The 18,128-nt window shown below is 46.1% G+C and overlaps 1 protein-coding gene across 1 annotated transcript in view; it reads left to right on the top strand.

The window, feature by feature from the left end:
* Nucleotides 1–18,128, top strand: part of LOC138293601 (acyl-coenzyme A amino acid N-acyltransferase 1-like) — an 84,538-nt gene that overhangs the window by 54,786 nt on the left and 11,624 nt on the right. The window contains exon 3 of the mRNA XM_069232870.1: nucleotides 9,457–9,659. Coding sequence (XP_069088971.1) covers nucleotides 9,457–9,659 — 203 coding nt within the window. The remainder of the gene's footprint in view (nucleotides 1–9,456; nucleotides 9,660–18,128) is intronic.

Genomic DNA, 18,128 nt, shown 5'->3' with positions numbered 1-18,128 from the left:
GGCCGACTCAGATCCCTGTACAGTGGGGCACACTACAAATTGAACAGTCCTTGGGACACAGGTTTGGGGAAAGGGGGTTGCCTGTGCTGTTGTTGCCACAGGGGTGGGGGCCTCAGATATTGGCAGGGTGAGGATGGTGGTGGTGGACTGACCAGTTGTTCCAGATGGGCCAGGTAAATCGTCACTTTCCAAACATCCAGCGTTGTAGTCCTCATTTGGGCCTTCTTTCAGGGGATGGCTGTCTGTGTCTGGCATCCTCTGCAGGGTGGCAGTGGTAGGGGTACCTTTGGATGGAGAGGGAGTGTGTTACATTGTGGAGGTGAACTTGTTGTTATCATAGTATTATGCAAACATGTCCCTGACTTGCTTTCCAGTGATGGCAATGACAGTTGCTGCACTGCTGACAATGTTTATGGCTGATGGACAGTGTAGTTGGTTCCTTGTAGCAATAGAAGGTAGTGGATTGCATTGCTGTCATTGCCATGTACTAGTGAGCAGTCACAATATCCAATTGGTCTGGGAGGTGGCATGGTTTTACGTTCAAATGTGGAGTGGGAATAACAGATATACATGGGCAGGGAGTGATGTATTGTTGGAGCTGTAGTACTTGCCACAGTAGGAAATATCCACGCACTGGGATGGGCTGTGTGGTGATGGTGTAAGTGGGGTGGTGTGACATGCAAGCGAGGGCATTGGGTTAAAGGTGGGGGGGAGTTGCACGCTGGGGCACATTGGCAGGTGATAGGGTGGTGGGGATGCATATTGTACAGGAGTCGTTGGTGCCAGTCTTCTGGGTATTCCTGTTAATCCTTCTGCGTGCAGGATGGCCAAGACCTTCTCCTCCTCCCACGATATGAGCTCTGGGGGAGGTGGTGGGTGCCCACCGCCAGTCTTGTTGATAGCAATGTGGTGTTGTGGTGCCATGGAAGACACCTTCCCCGTAGGTTGTTCCAACTCTTCCTGATGTCCTCCCTTGTTCATGGATGGTTGCCCACTGAGTTTACCCTGTCGACGATCCTCTGCCATAACCCCATCTTCCTGGCAATGGATGTTTGCTGGACCTGTGCTCCCAACAGCTGCGGCTCTACCCTGACGATTTCATCGACCATGACCCTTAGCTCAACGTCTGTGAAGTGTGGGTGCTTTTGACGTGCCGTGGTGGTTGTGCTGTGGGTGGTGGTGTGTGCATGAGTGCGGTGTGTGGTGGTTGGTAAGGTGGGGGTGTTTAGTTATGTGTGCTGGATGTATGTGGTGTTTGTGTGCAGTGGCAATGTGTGTATTATGTAGCAGGTGCAGTTGTGTGGTGTGTGATGCGTGCACAGTGTGATAGTGCCTTTGCTATCCAAGTGCTGTGTCCTCCATTTGTGTGCTCTTCGCTCTCTGTCTCAATTGTTCTGGTTGCAAAGCATTGTGGGTGTGTGTGGGGGTGTATTTTTATAGTGCAGTGATCAGGTGTGTGTGGTATGTGTACATGTGTCAGGTGTGGGGTGTTGGTACTGTCTAATGAGGTGTTGTGCTCTGGCGGGGATGGGTATTTGACCACGGCGGTTCGGACTGCCAATGGATTTCCGCCGTGCAAAGACCGCTGTGCTGATTTGTGGGCCATTATATGGAGGGCGGGATGTTGTCGGCGTGGCGGTGCTGGTGGAGGAACCGCCTCTCTCGCGCCCTTGGTCAGGCTCACAAAACTATTTTTGGAAGAGTACCCTTGAAAATGCCCTTTACTCGCCTCAGAGGTTGAAACATGTGTCCACTTAGCCCTAAAACCATATATGAGCCATTATATATTTTCATCTGACAACCTTAGAAGATTTAAAGCCATTAAAAGTGACTCTAGAACTTATTTGCCCCAGCTTACATCAGATCTGTGAATATACTGTTAAGCCTGAAACCAGACTGATGAAACTGCTGTGGGATGAGTAAGGTATCTATGACAAATGTACGTCCTTTTTTCTAACATTCTGGAGAGTCTGAAGGTAACCAGGGTTTGTAGATGACCTTGGAGGAGAGTGAGAAAACAGAGAAAATGTTGTGAAATGTTTAGGTTTTTGGGGAAAAAACTGCTCCTGATAAGTGTCTGTGTTTTTTTTTCTTTTCCTAAAAAAGGCATCAGCGAACTATTTGCAGTTCTAAAGTCACCATCTTCCCAGTTTTCAGGAACATGCAGATCTGAATAAAAAAATAATCTTTTACCACAGTTTTGGCATTTTTCAAAGAGGAAGGCCATTGTCCCTATTTTGTGCTTTCAACCTGCTTTGATTTTGTGGTGGAAACCAGTGTGAAACATATGGGTCATCCAGAAAAGCTATAGATTTCTGAAAAGTAGAAAGAAATCTGAATTCAGCAGGAAGTCATGTCTGTAGATCCCTCAGTGTTTTCCCAAATATACTCACTGTTGAAATGAAAGGCATTTTGAAAATGAGTAGAAAAAACTTTGTAGCAATGTTTTCCTCTGCAACATTTTGTCACAATGACCAATTTACAAAAGCAATATACCAATATGTCCGCAAGACGAGTGGTTCCCAACCTTTTGACTTCTGTGGACCCCCCACTTTATCAGTACTGGAACCGCCCACTGAATCATTAATGGAATCTGGGGACCCTCCAATGATCATTACTGAAAGCTGGGGACCTAATCTGTTAATATTATTACATTTTCTAAGCAGCAGCGGACCCCCTGAGTAGGCTTCGCGGACACCCATGGGTCCCCGGACCACAGGTTGGGAACCACGGTGCTAGACCCTTCTGGTTGCGGGGATATGTAGGGTTTGTAGGTTCTCCAAGAACCCGGATTACCCTGTACCAACAACTGAGGTGCACTGTACAATGTTTTTACATTGTGCACAGAGTTTAGACCAATTCGGAGGCCATTATTCAAAATGTCATCTTTCTTACACACTGGCTTACATTTGGAAGGCACAAAAGCAGTGAAATCCAATTGGTGATAGCAAATTTTCTACTGTTCTATGTTCCCACGTGCCCTTCAATAAAATGGTACCTCTGTTGTTTGGGTAGACCTTTGTTTGCATCAAGAGTCAGGAGTGGGTGCACAGTAACACCCATGCACCGCCCATGAAATGCCCCCCTGAGGCAAAGTTACGCAAGGCAGCGCAATGTGCTGGAGTACTTTTCTTTCCAAGAAAGCAATGCAAATAGCCATTTGCGTCACTTTTTAAATCCCAAATTGGATTTTGCATCAGGTCTATGTGGAAAAAAGTCTCACAAACCGGTTGCAGATTTTTTTTGTTTTCCCCTGGGCCCCACCCCCTGTACATTTATCCGTTTTTTTAATCCCGAGGTGGAGGTACTCGCAATTTCTATATTTTTTTACTAAGGCGCCTTAGGCATTCAGAACCCCACAGCAAACAATACGGAAACGGCGTCGGCAGTATATGACTTCATACGACCTGATGGGTTTAAAGCCGCCCAGTTTTCGTTTTTCGCCGCTTGGTGGCGCTGCTAACAAAGATTTGGCAAGCATAGTCAGACTATAAAAGAGTGAATTGCAATTTCAGCACGTTCCCTTCTCTACAATCATTTTCTGTTTTTTTTTCATCCTTGAACTATTATCATGAACTGTAAAAGAACAACACAGGCGTGCGACAGGTTATAGACGCCGTCTTTTGCTCAAACAGTTTAGTAGGATCCGGGGTGGCAGGGTGTTACCCCGACCAAGGCATCGTCCTGCAGTGGGAAATCCACCTGAAGCCCACATCATCTTGAGGTGACATCACTGGAACGCAAAGAGCTTGAAAAGGTTGAATTTTATGGATTGTTTGATGTTTATTTGCCTTTTATGGATGATACCACTTGTCTCATCTACCTCTTGTAATTCCTCCGTTCCCCACTAACTCTCCTTTTCCCCTTGTTAGGGGAGACCATCCAATTTCCCAGTTTCTTGCTCTTCCTTTCCTGTTTACTTTTTATTTAAATTAACCCGCTTATACTCATTCCTCGTGTCATTTTTTATGCAGCTTTTTGTTTCCAGGCCATTATCTCTCTCCAACCATGCTGCCACGTTCCAATCCTCCTTTATACGTGTTTTTCTCTCCTAGTTCATTCACATCCCTGCTAGCTTCTGTTCCCTTTTCCTTCTTCATTAAACGGGGGTGGGGGTGGAAAGGGGGTATACATAGAAGACATTCTACCACAACTTGTTTCCATTTGTTTTTTGTTTCAAGCTCCTTCTCAAGTACTGTGTTCGTTGGTGGAATATCTATTCTAAGCATCCCTGATGTTACTGGAATTATTAGGAAGGAGGTTTCACTCCCAGCAGTTAAAACTTGACCAGTGAAATTTTTTAATGGAAATTATAATTTTTCCTTGAAAAATGATACTTTCAATTTGGTAATTCAGCAAAGTGGAGATTCAGAGATCTATATCCATGACACTACAATTCACCAACTTGCTTTTTCACTCAATAAGGTAATACTCATGTCTTACGCACCTGTTCAAAAGACATCCTTTATTTGTGTTTGTAACTCCCAACTCACCCTATATCCTAGTTTCCCTTCACTAAGAAATTCGCACTGCAGATGTTTTCTGGGAGTCATTACTTCATTAAAACCTTCTTCACAATGTTTGTTTTAGTTGATTGTGTTGTACACCCTACAGAACTATGTTGCCTTAAGCACTAATCATGGAATCAGTATATATCCTGATAGAGGTTACACTTCATTAACACTGGACTGGTCGGCTTTGGTTAGATAGATTGTGTACAGTCTGTTGAAGACAAGGCATACATGTGGATGGGCTGGAAGAATGTGGTTGCAATGACTGAGTCTATAAGGTGTTTTAAAAGCACGTAAGACTATATACAGGCGAGGCCTACTTAGATAACATACGTTGTGGGTGGGTTCATTTATTCTTCCGTTGGCTGCCCTTGTATAGTCCCTAAATGGTATTGTGGGCCTAAGGATGTGGCCAAAAATTGTATCAGAGGAAGTTGCATACAATGAGTTTCTGGAATCATGAGGTTAATTTTGGTACAGCTCAAATTTTGTTCTTGGAATGGATGCCCTCCAACAATAGGAGAAACCCAGTTGCAATACCACTAGTCTAGTTGTTAGTGGTAAAGTTTAAGGTTAGTGGGATAGTTGCATGTCACATGCCCATGCTAACTACCCAGTAGGAAAGTCTTTAGATGTAGTGCAAAACTGATAGGCTCATTTTGTGTTATTTTTCGTGGCCTGCTCATTTTCTTTTACATGGTTAAGAGGACAAGCATCAAAGAGTGAATGTCGCTTGGGGTTGGGAGAGGGTGTTGCGGTTGCTTTAGGTAATGAACTTTTCCATCATGTCTGGATTCAAGAGAGCCACTCTCTGAATTAACTATGAATCCCAAGTGGACAAATTAGCAGAAACAAGCTTCATCACCTTGAAGACTCTACGACGCATCTTCCCCCACCTCAGATTTCCACACACGGTGCTGGCTACTATCTCGCTTGTACTATCCAAACTGGATTATGCCAACGGCCTCTACCATGGATCATCTCTATCTATTATGAAAAAACGACAATGTATTCAGAACTCCGCAGCCAGGCTACTATTACATGTAAAGCCACAAGCCCACATCTCCCCTGCCTTGCGAGCACTACACTGGTTACCCGTTGCCAGAAGATGCACTTTCAAGCTGCTTTGTATCACCCACAAAGCTATACACTGAACAGGACCGCTTTTTATCAGAAACAAAATAACCAAATACATCCAACAAAGAAACCTCCGCTCAAGATTGGTACCCGCCTTAAAACACCACCATACAAGAAAAAGACAATAGGTGGTACATCCTTCTCCGTCCAAGCAGCCAAACTATGGAATTCATTACCCCCAACTATAAGAGCCACAGATAACTTTCTTGTCTTCAGAAAACTACTCAAGAGTTGGCTCTTTCCTTCATAATCACCATATTCAAACAGCTATGGACTGCATATGCCTATGTTGATAAATATATTTTCTGATTATGTGTATATTTCTAGTTATGTATAGTTCTTTAGAAAATATGTATCGCTACTATGTCATAACAATAAACTACACATACACTCTTTAAACCTGTTTAACTAAGTATATTTACTCATGGTTTTAAATATGTATATGTATGTACATATGTGTGTGCATATGTGTGTGTATTCATTGTGTGTGTGTCTATATATATGTATGTGTGTATGTCCTGTGCGTGGCATGTTCGTGGGTCATTGCATGCCTCCTTGGTGGGTTGTTATATACTAGATATCTATGAATCCCTGCTCTCATCTTATATCACACATATATACCCACCATCATATGTCATGTCTCTATCAATCTATCCTCCATTCCTACTCTGACCCCAAATCCATTCTACTACTTTCATCTCCTAAATAACTCTGCCTAAGCTCTTCCCTCCGCTTCCACATCTAACTTACCAAACCTCACTTTACTACCATGACCTCCCAAACAACCCTACTAAATTTGCCCTTTTTTATCTCATCCTGCTACTATGATCTCCCTAACCCTTCCACAGACTCTTTCCTCCTCCATCCCCCTTTACTCATCCCAAGCCTAAATCCTATTACCATAAACTCTCAATTAACACTTCTGGATTCTTTCCTCCTCCACCCCTCCATTACTCCAGTTAATCTAACTAACAAACTCTCATATCCGCGGCTCAAATTAACTCATAATAATACTAAAACTGTACTCATATTTCCCTATACTAATCCATCACTAATTCTTGCTGGGTTCCAGAGTAGCGTGCTATTCGCCGAAAAGCGATTTGATGCCTCATCAGGGGTAGTAAGCGCTATATAAATACTATTACAATACAATACAATACTAGTCCAAGATCTGGATCAAGAAAAAATTGAGGATTTTTTTACTACCTGTAGGCATGACAAGATATTAGAAAAAAGTTGTTCCAACGGCACGTGAAGTGTTTTTTAGGCTAATGTAAATTGTGCCTAAAGAATGAATATGCATCCTCTCCTTTGTGCGTTCGGTTAGCAGACCGGTTACAAGAAAATATATTCACATACACCCCCGGGAAATGTAAAAGTGAGCAATAAACTTTAGTGTTGAGCAAACAGCTACAAAGCGGAGTCAGTGGTTAATTTGTAAAACAATAAGGGGCATATTTACGGGAATGGTAGCGCAGAGAAGCGCGGAAAGTCACCTTGCTCCGCTGCACCAGAAGGAAAGCGCAGGAATGCACCTTATTTATGAAATACGGTGCATTTCTGCCCTTTTCCCCTGGGCTGGTACCATTTTGGGAGCCTAGCGCCAATGCAGGCATCATTGCATCATGGTGCAAGGGTGCCTGCGTTGTAAGCAGGATTGTTCTTGTGCAGGAAGGGACACCTTCCTGCACAGAAGCAATCCATGGAGTTTTCCTCTTTCAATGCGTCGTGCAGGATGCAGCACAAATAGAAAGAGGAAAAAACGAGGAGAAATTAAGATATTCCTACTTGTTACGCCTCCCCTGGGGAGGTGTAAGATTTTGACACATCCCCACGTTCACAAGTCTTTGTAAATCTGCAGCAGCCTCAAAATCCATGGGTGTTGTGTGGGAACCCCCACCGCAACGCCCATGGAACACCCTCCTGACGTAGAGTAAGGCAACACTACAAAGTGGCTTTGCGTGGCCTCATAGAAATGGTTCTGCAGTCTGTGCCTCCGGAGCGTTGACAAAAAGTTCTGCTCCGGCGGCGAACAGGGCTTGTAAATATAGCCATATTTGCCGGGGCCCACGGTTTTGCTCAGAGGACCACACCCAACGCTATAGAACGCTGAGGTGCTTAACACCAAAGCTGCGCAGCCTTGATTCCACCTCATGCCGTTTCTGTTCACCATCAGAACCTCCCTGCCTCTTTAGCTCACTCTTGCAGGTTATTTTTCATCTTGCCGTATTTCTCCTGCTCCTCCTTTCTGCCTTTTATGTTTTTCTCTCCCATGTTATGAATCAAAGCCTGATGAAAAAAACACCATTGCATACAGCATGGGGGCAGTGGTTCACCCACTTCAGCCACTACGGTGCCTGCACTGCCTCACGCCCATCACTTTCACTCGTTCGTGAACTTGCCTTTCAAAAATCCTTTATCATCATTGGTAAATGCTTTACGATTGTCCCGCCTTGGGGCAGTTTTGTTACCGCCTTGGCCATCGACCTTGTTGCATGGCTAATTGCATGATTGCCGATACGTTTGACTGTGAGCGAACTTCTTTTTCCTTTTGTGTCTCTCCTTCGTGCTCATGGTTACTGTGGCGCTTTGAATGGGCTCGCTTATGTCAACTGTTTTACTTTTCATTTTCAATTTGTGTCAGGAAAAGTCCAGTTAGGAATTCACAACCTTAACAGCTCTAACTCGAGCAACCGCGAGACCCACTGCATTGCAAATGCTCGTCATTGTTTATTCTAACTACGTTACCTAGTTTGCCTCAGCGGGTCCCTTTTTTGTACCAAACTCTATTTCTCTGCTACTTTCCTATTCCTTTCAGATCCCTGACTTGCCTCACTCTCTTGTGATTTATTCTCAGATTCCTGCCCCCTCTTCCCTACTTCCATTCATGGCTTTTATTTCTTTGTAGCATATAAAATAGCATACTTTCCAGGCTTACAAAAGTTTAGCTTACTTTACAGAAACTGAACGTGTACAGGTGACATAAAACATAGTTGACAAGTTTGGCTTCATGAACCTCTGCACTTGTGCATAGCAAACTCTTCTACCAGGCCCATATGCCCTTTTCTCTGCGGTGCCCCAGCACAGACGCTGACCCTGGAACAGACATGTCCAAGAATCAATGAGAGGCCAAGACCAGTTGGCCGCATCCATTTGACTGATTCTGTGTTTGTGTGAGTATTAGTTATCCATAGATGGTAATATATCGATGCCTTAATTTATCTAAAGAAATGCATTAGTGTGCAAGCTTTCGCCACTTGAATGTGTGTGAATGGAGCCGTCATTGTGATTGTATCCCAACAGCACATTTGGAAATGTGCGTTACGATGTGCAGGCCCTAAACTGAAGGCCCAACTTGTGCAAGTCACTAGTCTAGCCTGGCACGCATGCGCTCATTCCCATAAGCTCTGTGTTAAGATGCCGATACAGGTTAGATTTAACCACAGCTTTATTCCAATACCACCAACCCAGGACAGAGCGGCTACACTCGACGCTCACTCTGTCCAACTCCAAAGAACCTCCTTTGCTCATCACTCGCACAAGGAACCCTGATGAAGTGAGGGTTCTAATATGTGCCTTACATTGACAGAATCATAACCAGGTAACTATAACACTCTGCCATTGTGTCCTGGTTCTGGTTAAATACCTTTGTTTGTAGCTGCTACGCAGGACAAAGCTGCCGGGCATAAACCATACATAAAGATGCCTACTAACCTTTAAAGTTTTCTGAATTCTCTGTCCATGGTTTATCTTCTGTGTTCCAGGTATTGACTGGGTTGTCACAGATTTGCTGTCTTTTGTGCCACAGGAGATGGGCCCTTTCCTGGAGTCATTGACATGTTTGGAGGAGTCGGGGGTCTCACAGAGTTCCGCAGCGGTCTTCTTGCCAGCCAGGGCTTTGCCACACTCGCTTTGGCCTATTTTGCCTACGAGGACCTGCCAGGTTCATTTGCCGAGATGGATCTTGAGTACTTTGAAGAAGCTGCAGAACTCCTCTTGAAGCACCCCAAGGTATGTTCCCTCTGATCTTGAGCACTTTGAAGAAGCTGCAGACCTCCTCTTGGAGCACCCCAAGGTATGTCCCCTCTGATCTTGAGTACTTTGAAGAAGCTGCAGACCTCCTCTTGGAGCACCCCAAGGTATGTCCCCTCTGATCTTGAGTACTTTGAAGAAGCTGTAGAACTCCTCTTGAAGCACCCCAAGGTATGTCCCCTCTGATCTTGAGTACTTTGAAGAAGCTGTAGAACTCCTCTTGAAGCACCCCAAAGTATGTCCCCTCTGACTCCTCCACTGACTTTAGATCCGCCGTTTAAAATCTGACTAACTCTACACCCTAGTGCTGCTAGAAGATTCCGCTACTTGAGGTTTACTCTCCGTTTAGCAGTGTTTCAAAATAGTTTCTTTCTTCCTTGTCCCAGGCTTTTACCTATGAGGAGTTTGTTGCCTCCCCGGCAGCCACTTCTATGGTAAATAGCATATTGTATACATTTTCTAAACTCCTCTCTACCCACAGTACCCAATAAATGAGACTATACTGAAATTTCCTTCTGGTTTTATAAATACTCAAACCTCACCACAAGCTGCAGACCAGGAGGAGGGATGGCAGGAATAGAGGCCTAGATTGAGAAAGAAGCAATCAGAGTAATGGGCTTACCAGAGATATGGAGGCTGCATTGCTGTCCAAAACCCCATGTATATAGGGGAATCATGACCAGGAGAGGTAGATAAATGAAAATGTGAGGTTATCTGAAAGGACAGGGTGACACTTCACAGTTTCTCCAGGTCTTTGATATTCTGCTGAGTTCCGGTCGCCAGATCTTCTGGTCTCTGGTAAAGTATGAAGCATGTAAAGTCGCACAAATGGGTATATATCCTGTATGTATGTATTTTCAGTACTAAAGATAAGAACTTCTGATTGTTTGAATTTTAGGCTCTGGTTCTCTTGTCTTCCTAGTCCTGAGAAGGCCTTCAATGATTATGGCCCGAAACGCGTCGATCTTGTTTGGAGGAGTCCAACAAGACATATTGTATATTGATCAGAGCAGTCATAAGGAGAAAGCAAGGGGACAGTTGCCCTAGGAGTCGCTTGACTCCGCGACTACCTCTCGGTAGATTTAAACTAGGACCAATTATTTAACCCCCTCTTGCCTTTAATGATGGGAAATCTCATTGTCCATCTGTTCCTCCTTGCTTCCCTGTTTTTTTTTCAGGCACTTGTAATATGAGTGATGTTTGTGTCTTGGTATTGTATGAGGTAATTTGTTTTGTCTTCATTTTCTTCGCAGAGATCAAAAAATATATAACATTATGAAATGCAGACGGATGTACAGAAAGCTTATGTAACAAAGGAATTCATGACTAAGTCAATTTTCCAGTGGCAATTAATTATTTCATTGTGGCCAGTGTTTGGATGAGATCACCCTTGCAGAGTACCACGTGTTTGTTTTCAGTATTTGTTGCCAGGTTATGTGGGGTTAGATGGGCATAGCCCTTGTTTTTTTATTTTCATTTGCTTGAGAGCCTCAGAACCACACAGACCCTCTGAAGTAAGGGGTGGTAAGGCGAAGGTTGCGTGGGGCGGGATAGCTCCTGAGAATAGACTGAAACAGAGCTTGAAACCTGAGGAGACAGACAGACAGGCCCACACAGTTTTGCTTGGTGCAGGACTTGGGAGCAGATTGAATCTGCTTGTGAAGTGGGTGGAAGTGTGACCCCCCCATCCAAGGCCTGTGTGTTTAATTCTACAGAAGATTTAGGCCCTCATTACGACCCTGGTGAGAGTGGCGGTCCGGCCGACATTATGACCGGAGCGGAGCCGCCACGGTCATACTGCTGATACTGCCAGGCTGCCACCAGGCTGCCGCCAGCCTGCAGCCTGGCGGTCCCGGCGATTGTAATCTGCCAGGGCAGGGCTGTGCCCTGGGGACTAAGAGTCCCCATCCGCCAGCCTTTCCATGGCGGTAAATACCACCATGGAAAGGCTGGCGGTATGGGGGACTCGCGGGGCCCCTGCACTGCCCATGCACTCAGTATGGGCAGTGCAGGGGCCCCCATGCACAGCCCCATCGTGCATTTCGGGCAGTGAAATGCGCGATGGGTGCTGCTGCACCCGATGCACCTCAACATTGCCGCCAGCTCGATTTTGAGCCGGCTTCAATGTTGTGGTGAGTTTTCCGCTGTCCCAGCACTGGCGGTATGTTCGCGCCCTTGGCTTCAGTGGTCTGGTGAACAGACCGCCAAAGTCCTAATGAGGACCTTAGTATTAAGACTTAACCCCAGGTTGGCTGAACCAGACAACCATCAAAGGGCATCCACGGACTCTTCGTTTGAAGCAGACCAGGTGTAATAGATCTGGCACAGGACGTGGTGGAGATTTGTATTTGGAGCTGGAAAGTTTGCGACAATTCTACTTTACACTCAGTGAGAACTGGAATCAACACCAAGGACTGGGCTGGGACCTGAGATGGAGGGGGTGGGGGTCTGTCTACTGGCTTATGCAGTCACAGACAGACCAGAAAGAAACTGTCTGCCCCAGAGATGCAAGCCAGAGACACCCCTACAGGAACCCTGTGAAGTTTGGAAGAAGTGAACTTTGCCTGCATGGCTGCACACAATGACTGTCTCTCATTCAGGCTCTCTGGCTTGACTGAACGCCAGAGGCAGCCTGGAGCCGGGAGTCGTACTGTGTGACCAGAGGGTGAAGCAGCCTCCAGTGTTGGGCAGCAGTGGAACCAGTCACCGTCCGCAGTTGAAGCGTCTGCCACAAAAGCAGATGGTAAATACACAATGTTTGGAAGAGTAGCCCTTACCGATCTCCTCATAAGCAGGGTGCATGTGTGGAAATATGAAGTGCTCAGGCCTTAGGAGGGTAGGACAGTTAAAACATTTTTGCCCACAGTATGCACATGTTCTTCAAGGTGCAAATTCTGCAGTTTCCATATCCACCTACCACAGAGATCAAAGGGGTGAGCTTCATGCAGTAATTTGGAAGCCGCCCTAGACTGCTGCAAAATTACTATCCCACACATTGTGTAGACAGTTTGCACATGGTTGAAAGCGTACATGCATTAGGACCGTGGTGAGTGGGTGGCGACAGACATTCAGCCTGGACTGTTTTTGTTGTCCACAGAGGCACGGACAGTCTGCACACAGGTTTTATTTTTCTCTGAAGAGGCAGGATCAGATGTTTTTTCCTACTCCACCCATGGAGAACACGGTCTTACCAAATAAAACTCACAAGCAAACTAAAAAACAAAAGATAAAACAGAAAGAACCGGTCTGCCCAACCCTAGTTATGAGATAAATATCAAGGGTGTCCGGTTTGGACCTGTTGTCTCACTTGGTTACAGAAACTGAGTAATCTCTCATGAAAAGTGAGATGTACGACCAGTACAAGTGCCCAGGGACCATGAGTGTATAATCTGAAGGCTGGCAAGGGGACTGGCCATCTCAAGTGCTAAACTGGCTTTATTGAAGACTGACTGCTTAATTGGTGGGAGCAGAATGTTACTGTCTTTAAGTATTTAGAAGCGATTAGTAATGAAACATGAGGTTTGTTAGGCATCTATATTTTACAGATTGAGCATATTTCACAGGTGCATAATAGATCTTACAAAGACTGCTGTTCTATGCAGTTTATGCCCTGCCCTTGCCTCATTGAGTATCATTCTGAGGCTGCTGGAGCTCCTGGCCTCCTGCATCCTGCCGGTTAAGCAGGCCAGGTGACACCTGGGGCCTTGCAGTGGGATCTGACGTCCCAGTGAGTACATCATCAAGGGGTTCTCTCTGACCATGTCAAGATTTCAGAGGAGAGTGCAAAAACCAGCAGTGGTGGTTGCTGAATCAGAGGTAGACCACTCTCTTGTCCCCAACCGGAGCTTACAGTGGTGACCAAAGCATCCATTCTGGGTTGGGGTAGCTATCTGGGAGAGGTGGAGATCAGAGGCATCTGGTCTCCTGCGGAGGTCGGCTCCACATAAATCTTGGGAGTTGCGGTCTGCTCGCTTGGTGTTGAAAGCCTTCCTGCCATCCATAAAAGGGAGGCTGTTGCAAGTGCTCCCGTATAGCACCATTTCCATATGGTACCGCAATAAACAGAATGAGGTGAGGTAGCGGTCCGGTGTCAGGTGGCACTATGGCTCTCAAAGTGACTGGATCACCAGAGGATGGATCACCTATTTTTCCTAATGGCAAGCAGGACAAACTCCACCTCTGACACTTTGTGGAACACGAATAGCAACTACACCCAGAGGTCCTCATCTTTTTCCCACTGATGAGAATGCGCAGTGTCGGCATTTTTGCACGTTGGAGTACCCAAGATGGCTCTCTTTCGAAGATGTATTACTCCTAAAATGGAACTTGGGATTCCCGTATGTCTCTCTGCTGCCTTGGATGGTTGGGGGCATCATTACAAACTGGACAGAGCAGACAGGGTGGGAGCTTGTTGCGGTTGCCTTCTTCAGTAAGCTCAACAAATTATTCTTGAATCTCACCTTATTAATCATCTAAAAATGCTGGTGTTTAGAGCAGATTCTCCAAAGTCTGTGAACTGGAGAGGTGCTTTGGTTTATTGCCCTCTGGACCCAAAGAACCAATTTAGCCTAACGCTGTTAGAGCTTCGTCTTCCATACATCTTAAAAGCCAACAATTTTCTATCGCTGGGTGATTTTAATGACCACGGAGAAGAGATCAGTGATAACAATGTCTCTCAATTACTGCCATATTCGGGTTCTGTGGATTGGAACAGTTGGTAAAGGGCCCTACACATGTGGCTGGCCATACACTATATTTAATATTTAGTCATTTCAACAGTATAAAAGTTGATTCACCCCTACCACTTACCTGGCAGACCATTATCTCATGAAATATGAATTCTCTTTAGAGAAAGACTTGGATGGTCAGAGGATGGCTAAACAAATGTGGTCTCATCCAAGCAAGAAGGTTAGCATAAGCAATTTTGGTTCCTCCCCACAATCACCAGTCAGTCAGCCACAGATGTAGAATCAGCAGGCCAGGTATCAGGAATCCTTGATTAAGGCCAGTGACTCAATTGCTCTTGGTACATTGATTAAAGTCAGGCAACCTAAACATCAGGCACCATGGTATAATGAAGAGCTTAAATTAGATAAACCTAGTTGCAAGACTAATTCTCAATAGGACAGAGGCGTATAAGTCTGCGCTGTGTATTTATTATAATCATTTAAGGACCGCTTGCAGAAATTTCCTCGTTAATAAAATCCAAATGTCTGGAAACTCTGAAAAAGAGATCTTCAAATCTGTAAATTAATGTTCGATGGCATCTGTCGCTGTAGATACGCATGTTCTGCAATAGCTCGCCATCTGGTGTTGGGCCGGAGTGTTACAAGTTGTTTTTCTTCGAAGAAGTCTTTCGAGTCACGGGACCGAGTGACTCCTCCTTTTGTCTCCATTGCGCATGGGCGTCGACTCCATCTTTGATTGTTTTTTTTCCGCCATCGGGTTCGGACGTGTTCCTGTCGCTCCGAGTTTCGGAACGGAAAATTAGCTAATTTCGGAAGATTTTCGTCGGTATTGTTGCGTTCGGGATCGGCGTACTTAGATTCCACACCGCATCGAAGATCGAAGAGCTCCGGTGCCCTTCGGGGTAGTTTTTCGATCCTCCGTCGGGGCCTGGTCGGCCCGACCGCGTGCTGAAGAACGCCGATGGAACGGACCCCGTTCCGTTTCTGCCCCAAATGCCACAATAAATACCCCTACACAGACCAACACTTGGTCTGCAACCTGTGCCTGTCACCTGAGCACAGCGAAGACACCTGCGAGGCCTGTCGTGCGTTCCGGTCCCGAAAAACACTCCGAGACCGGCGAGCCAGAAGACTTCAGATGGCGTCCGCACCGACAGCCCAACGGGAGTTCGAGGAACAGGAAGAGGAAGGTACCTTCTCGATCCAAGACTCAGACTCCGAAGGATTCGACGATACACAAACCGTGAGTAAGACGTCGAAATCCACTCAAAGGAACATTTACAAGGCCCAGGGGACGCCACTGCCACCAGGCCATGGCTCGACCCATAAATTCGGTGACCGACCGTCGGCACCGAAAAAGGCCCAAACAGTGCCGAGATCGTCCGACTCCGGTCGAGACACCGGCACGCAGCCTTCTCGGGACCGAGAAAGTGCTGGAGACAAGCCTCGACACCGAGATGCCGGTGTGGACACAGCTCGACGCCGAGACAGCGGCACCGAAACAGATCGACGCCGAGAGGTTTCGGCCCCGAAAAAGAAAAGAGTCACCTCGGAGCCGAAAAAACACACAGACAGGGTTTCGATGCCGAAACAAACTGCAAGCGACCCAGCTTCAGGCTCTTATACAGAGGAGAACTCGCTAACCTCCCAAATGCAGAAGCATAGGTTTGAGGAAGAGCTACAAGCAACTGATGTGGACCATACGCAAAAGCGTATCTTCATACAGCAGGGGACAGGAAAAATAAGCACCCTTCCCCCCATTAGGAGAAAGAGAAGGTTGGAGTTCCAGACGGAACAGACACCACAACCAAAGGTGGTGAAAAGAGTTACCCCACCACCCTCTCCTCCGCCCGTGATTAACGTCTCACCAGCACAAACTCCATCACACTCCCCAGCTCACACCACCATGAGCCAGGGTGACCAAGATCAGGACGCATGGGACCTATACGACGCCCCAGTGTCAGATAACAGTCCGGAGGCATACCCTACAAAGCCATCTCCACCAGAAGACAGCACCGCGTATTCTCAAGTGGTGGCTAGAGCAGCACAATTTCACAACGTAAGCCTCCACTCAGAACAGGTCGAGGATGATTTCTTATTCAACACACTCTCCTCCACCCACAGCTCATACCAAAGCCTGCCTATGCTCCCTGGTATGCTCCGGCACGCAAAAGACATCTTTAAGGAGCCGGTCAAAAGTAGGGCAATCACACCAAGGGTGGAAAAAAAGTATAAGGCGCCTCCTACAGACCCGGTTTTCATCACTACACAGCTGCCACCAGACTCTGTCGTTGTAGGAGCAGCTAGGAAAAGGGCCAACTCTCACACATCTGGAGATGCACCACCCCCAGATAAAGAAAGCCGCAAGTTCGATGCAGCTGGTAAAAGAGTCGCAGCACAAGCTGCAAACCAGTGGCGCATCGCGAACTCCCAGGCACTACTTGCGCGCTATGACAGAGCCCACTGGGACGAGATGCAACATCTCATTGAACATCTGCCCAAGGACTTACAAAATAGGGCAAAACAAGTGGTTGAGGAGGGACAGACCATCTCCAACAACCAGATACGCTCCTCCATGGACGCTGCAGATACAGCTGCACGGACAATTAATACATCTGTAACTATCAGAAGGCATGCATGGCTCCGAACGTCTGGATTTAAACCAGAGATTCAACAAGCAGTTCTCAATATGCCTTTTAATGAAAAAGAACTGTTCGGTCCAGAAGTGGACACAGCGATTGAGAAACTCAAAAAAGATACGGACACTGCCAAAGCCATGGGCGCACTCTACTCCCCGCAGAGCAGAGGGAATTACAGCACATTCCGTAAAACGCCCTTTCGAGGGGGGTTTCGGGGTCAAAGCACACAAGCCAGCACCTCACAAGCCACACCGTCCAGTTACCAGGGACAGTATAGAGGAGGTTTTCGGGGACAATATAGAGGAGGGCAATTCCCTAGAAATAGAGGAAGATTTCAAAGCCCCAAAACCCCTACTACTAAACAGTGACTCACATGTCACTCACCCCCTCCACACAACACCAGTGGGGGGAAGAATAGGTCATTATTACAAAGCATGGGAGGAAATCACTACAGACACTTGGGTTCTAGCAATTATCCAACATGGTTATTGCATAGAATTTCTACAATTCCCTCCAAACATACCACCAAAAGCACAAAATTTAACAACACACCATTCCAATCTCCTGGAGATAGAAGTGCAGGCACTATTGCAAAAGAATGCAATCGAATTAGTGCCAAACACACAAATAAACACAGGAGTTTACTCACTGTACTTTCTGATACCAAAGAAGGACAAAACACTGAGACCAATCCTAGACCTCAGAGTAGTGAACACTTTCATCAAATCAGACCACTTCCACATGGTCACACTACAAGAAGTATTGCCATTGCTAAAACTACACGACTACATGGCAACTTTAGACCTCAAGGATGCTTATTTCCATATACCAATACACCCATCGCACAGGAAATACCTAAGGTTTGTATTCAAAGGAATACATTACCAATTCAAGGTACTGCCTTTCGGATTAACAACCGCACCAAGAGTCTTTACCAAATGTCTAGCGGTAGTCGCTGCACACATAAGAAGGCAGCAAATACATGTGTTCCCATATTTGGACGACTGGCTAATCAAGGCCCATTCGTTCATACAGTGCTCAAATCACACAAATCAGATCATACAAACCCTCTTCAAACTCGGGTTCACCGTCAACTTTACAAAATCCAACATTCTGCCGCG

The sequence above is a fragment of the Pleurodeles waltl genome, chromosome 4_2, assembly GCF_031143425.1.
Source record: "Pleurodeles waltl isolate 20211129_DDA chromosome 4_2, aPleWal1.hap1.20221129, whole genome shotgun sequence".
Lineage (NCBI taxonomy): Eukaryota > Metazoa > Chordata > Amphibia > Caudata > Salamandridae > Pleurodeles > Pleurodeles waltl.
The sequence above is the reverse complement of the archived record's forward strand: the minus strand, read 5'-3'. Positions and strand labels throughout refer to the sequence as shown.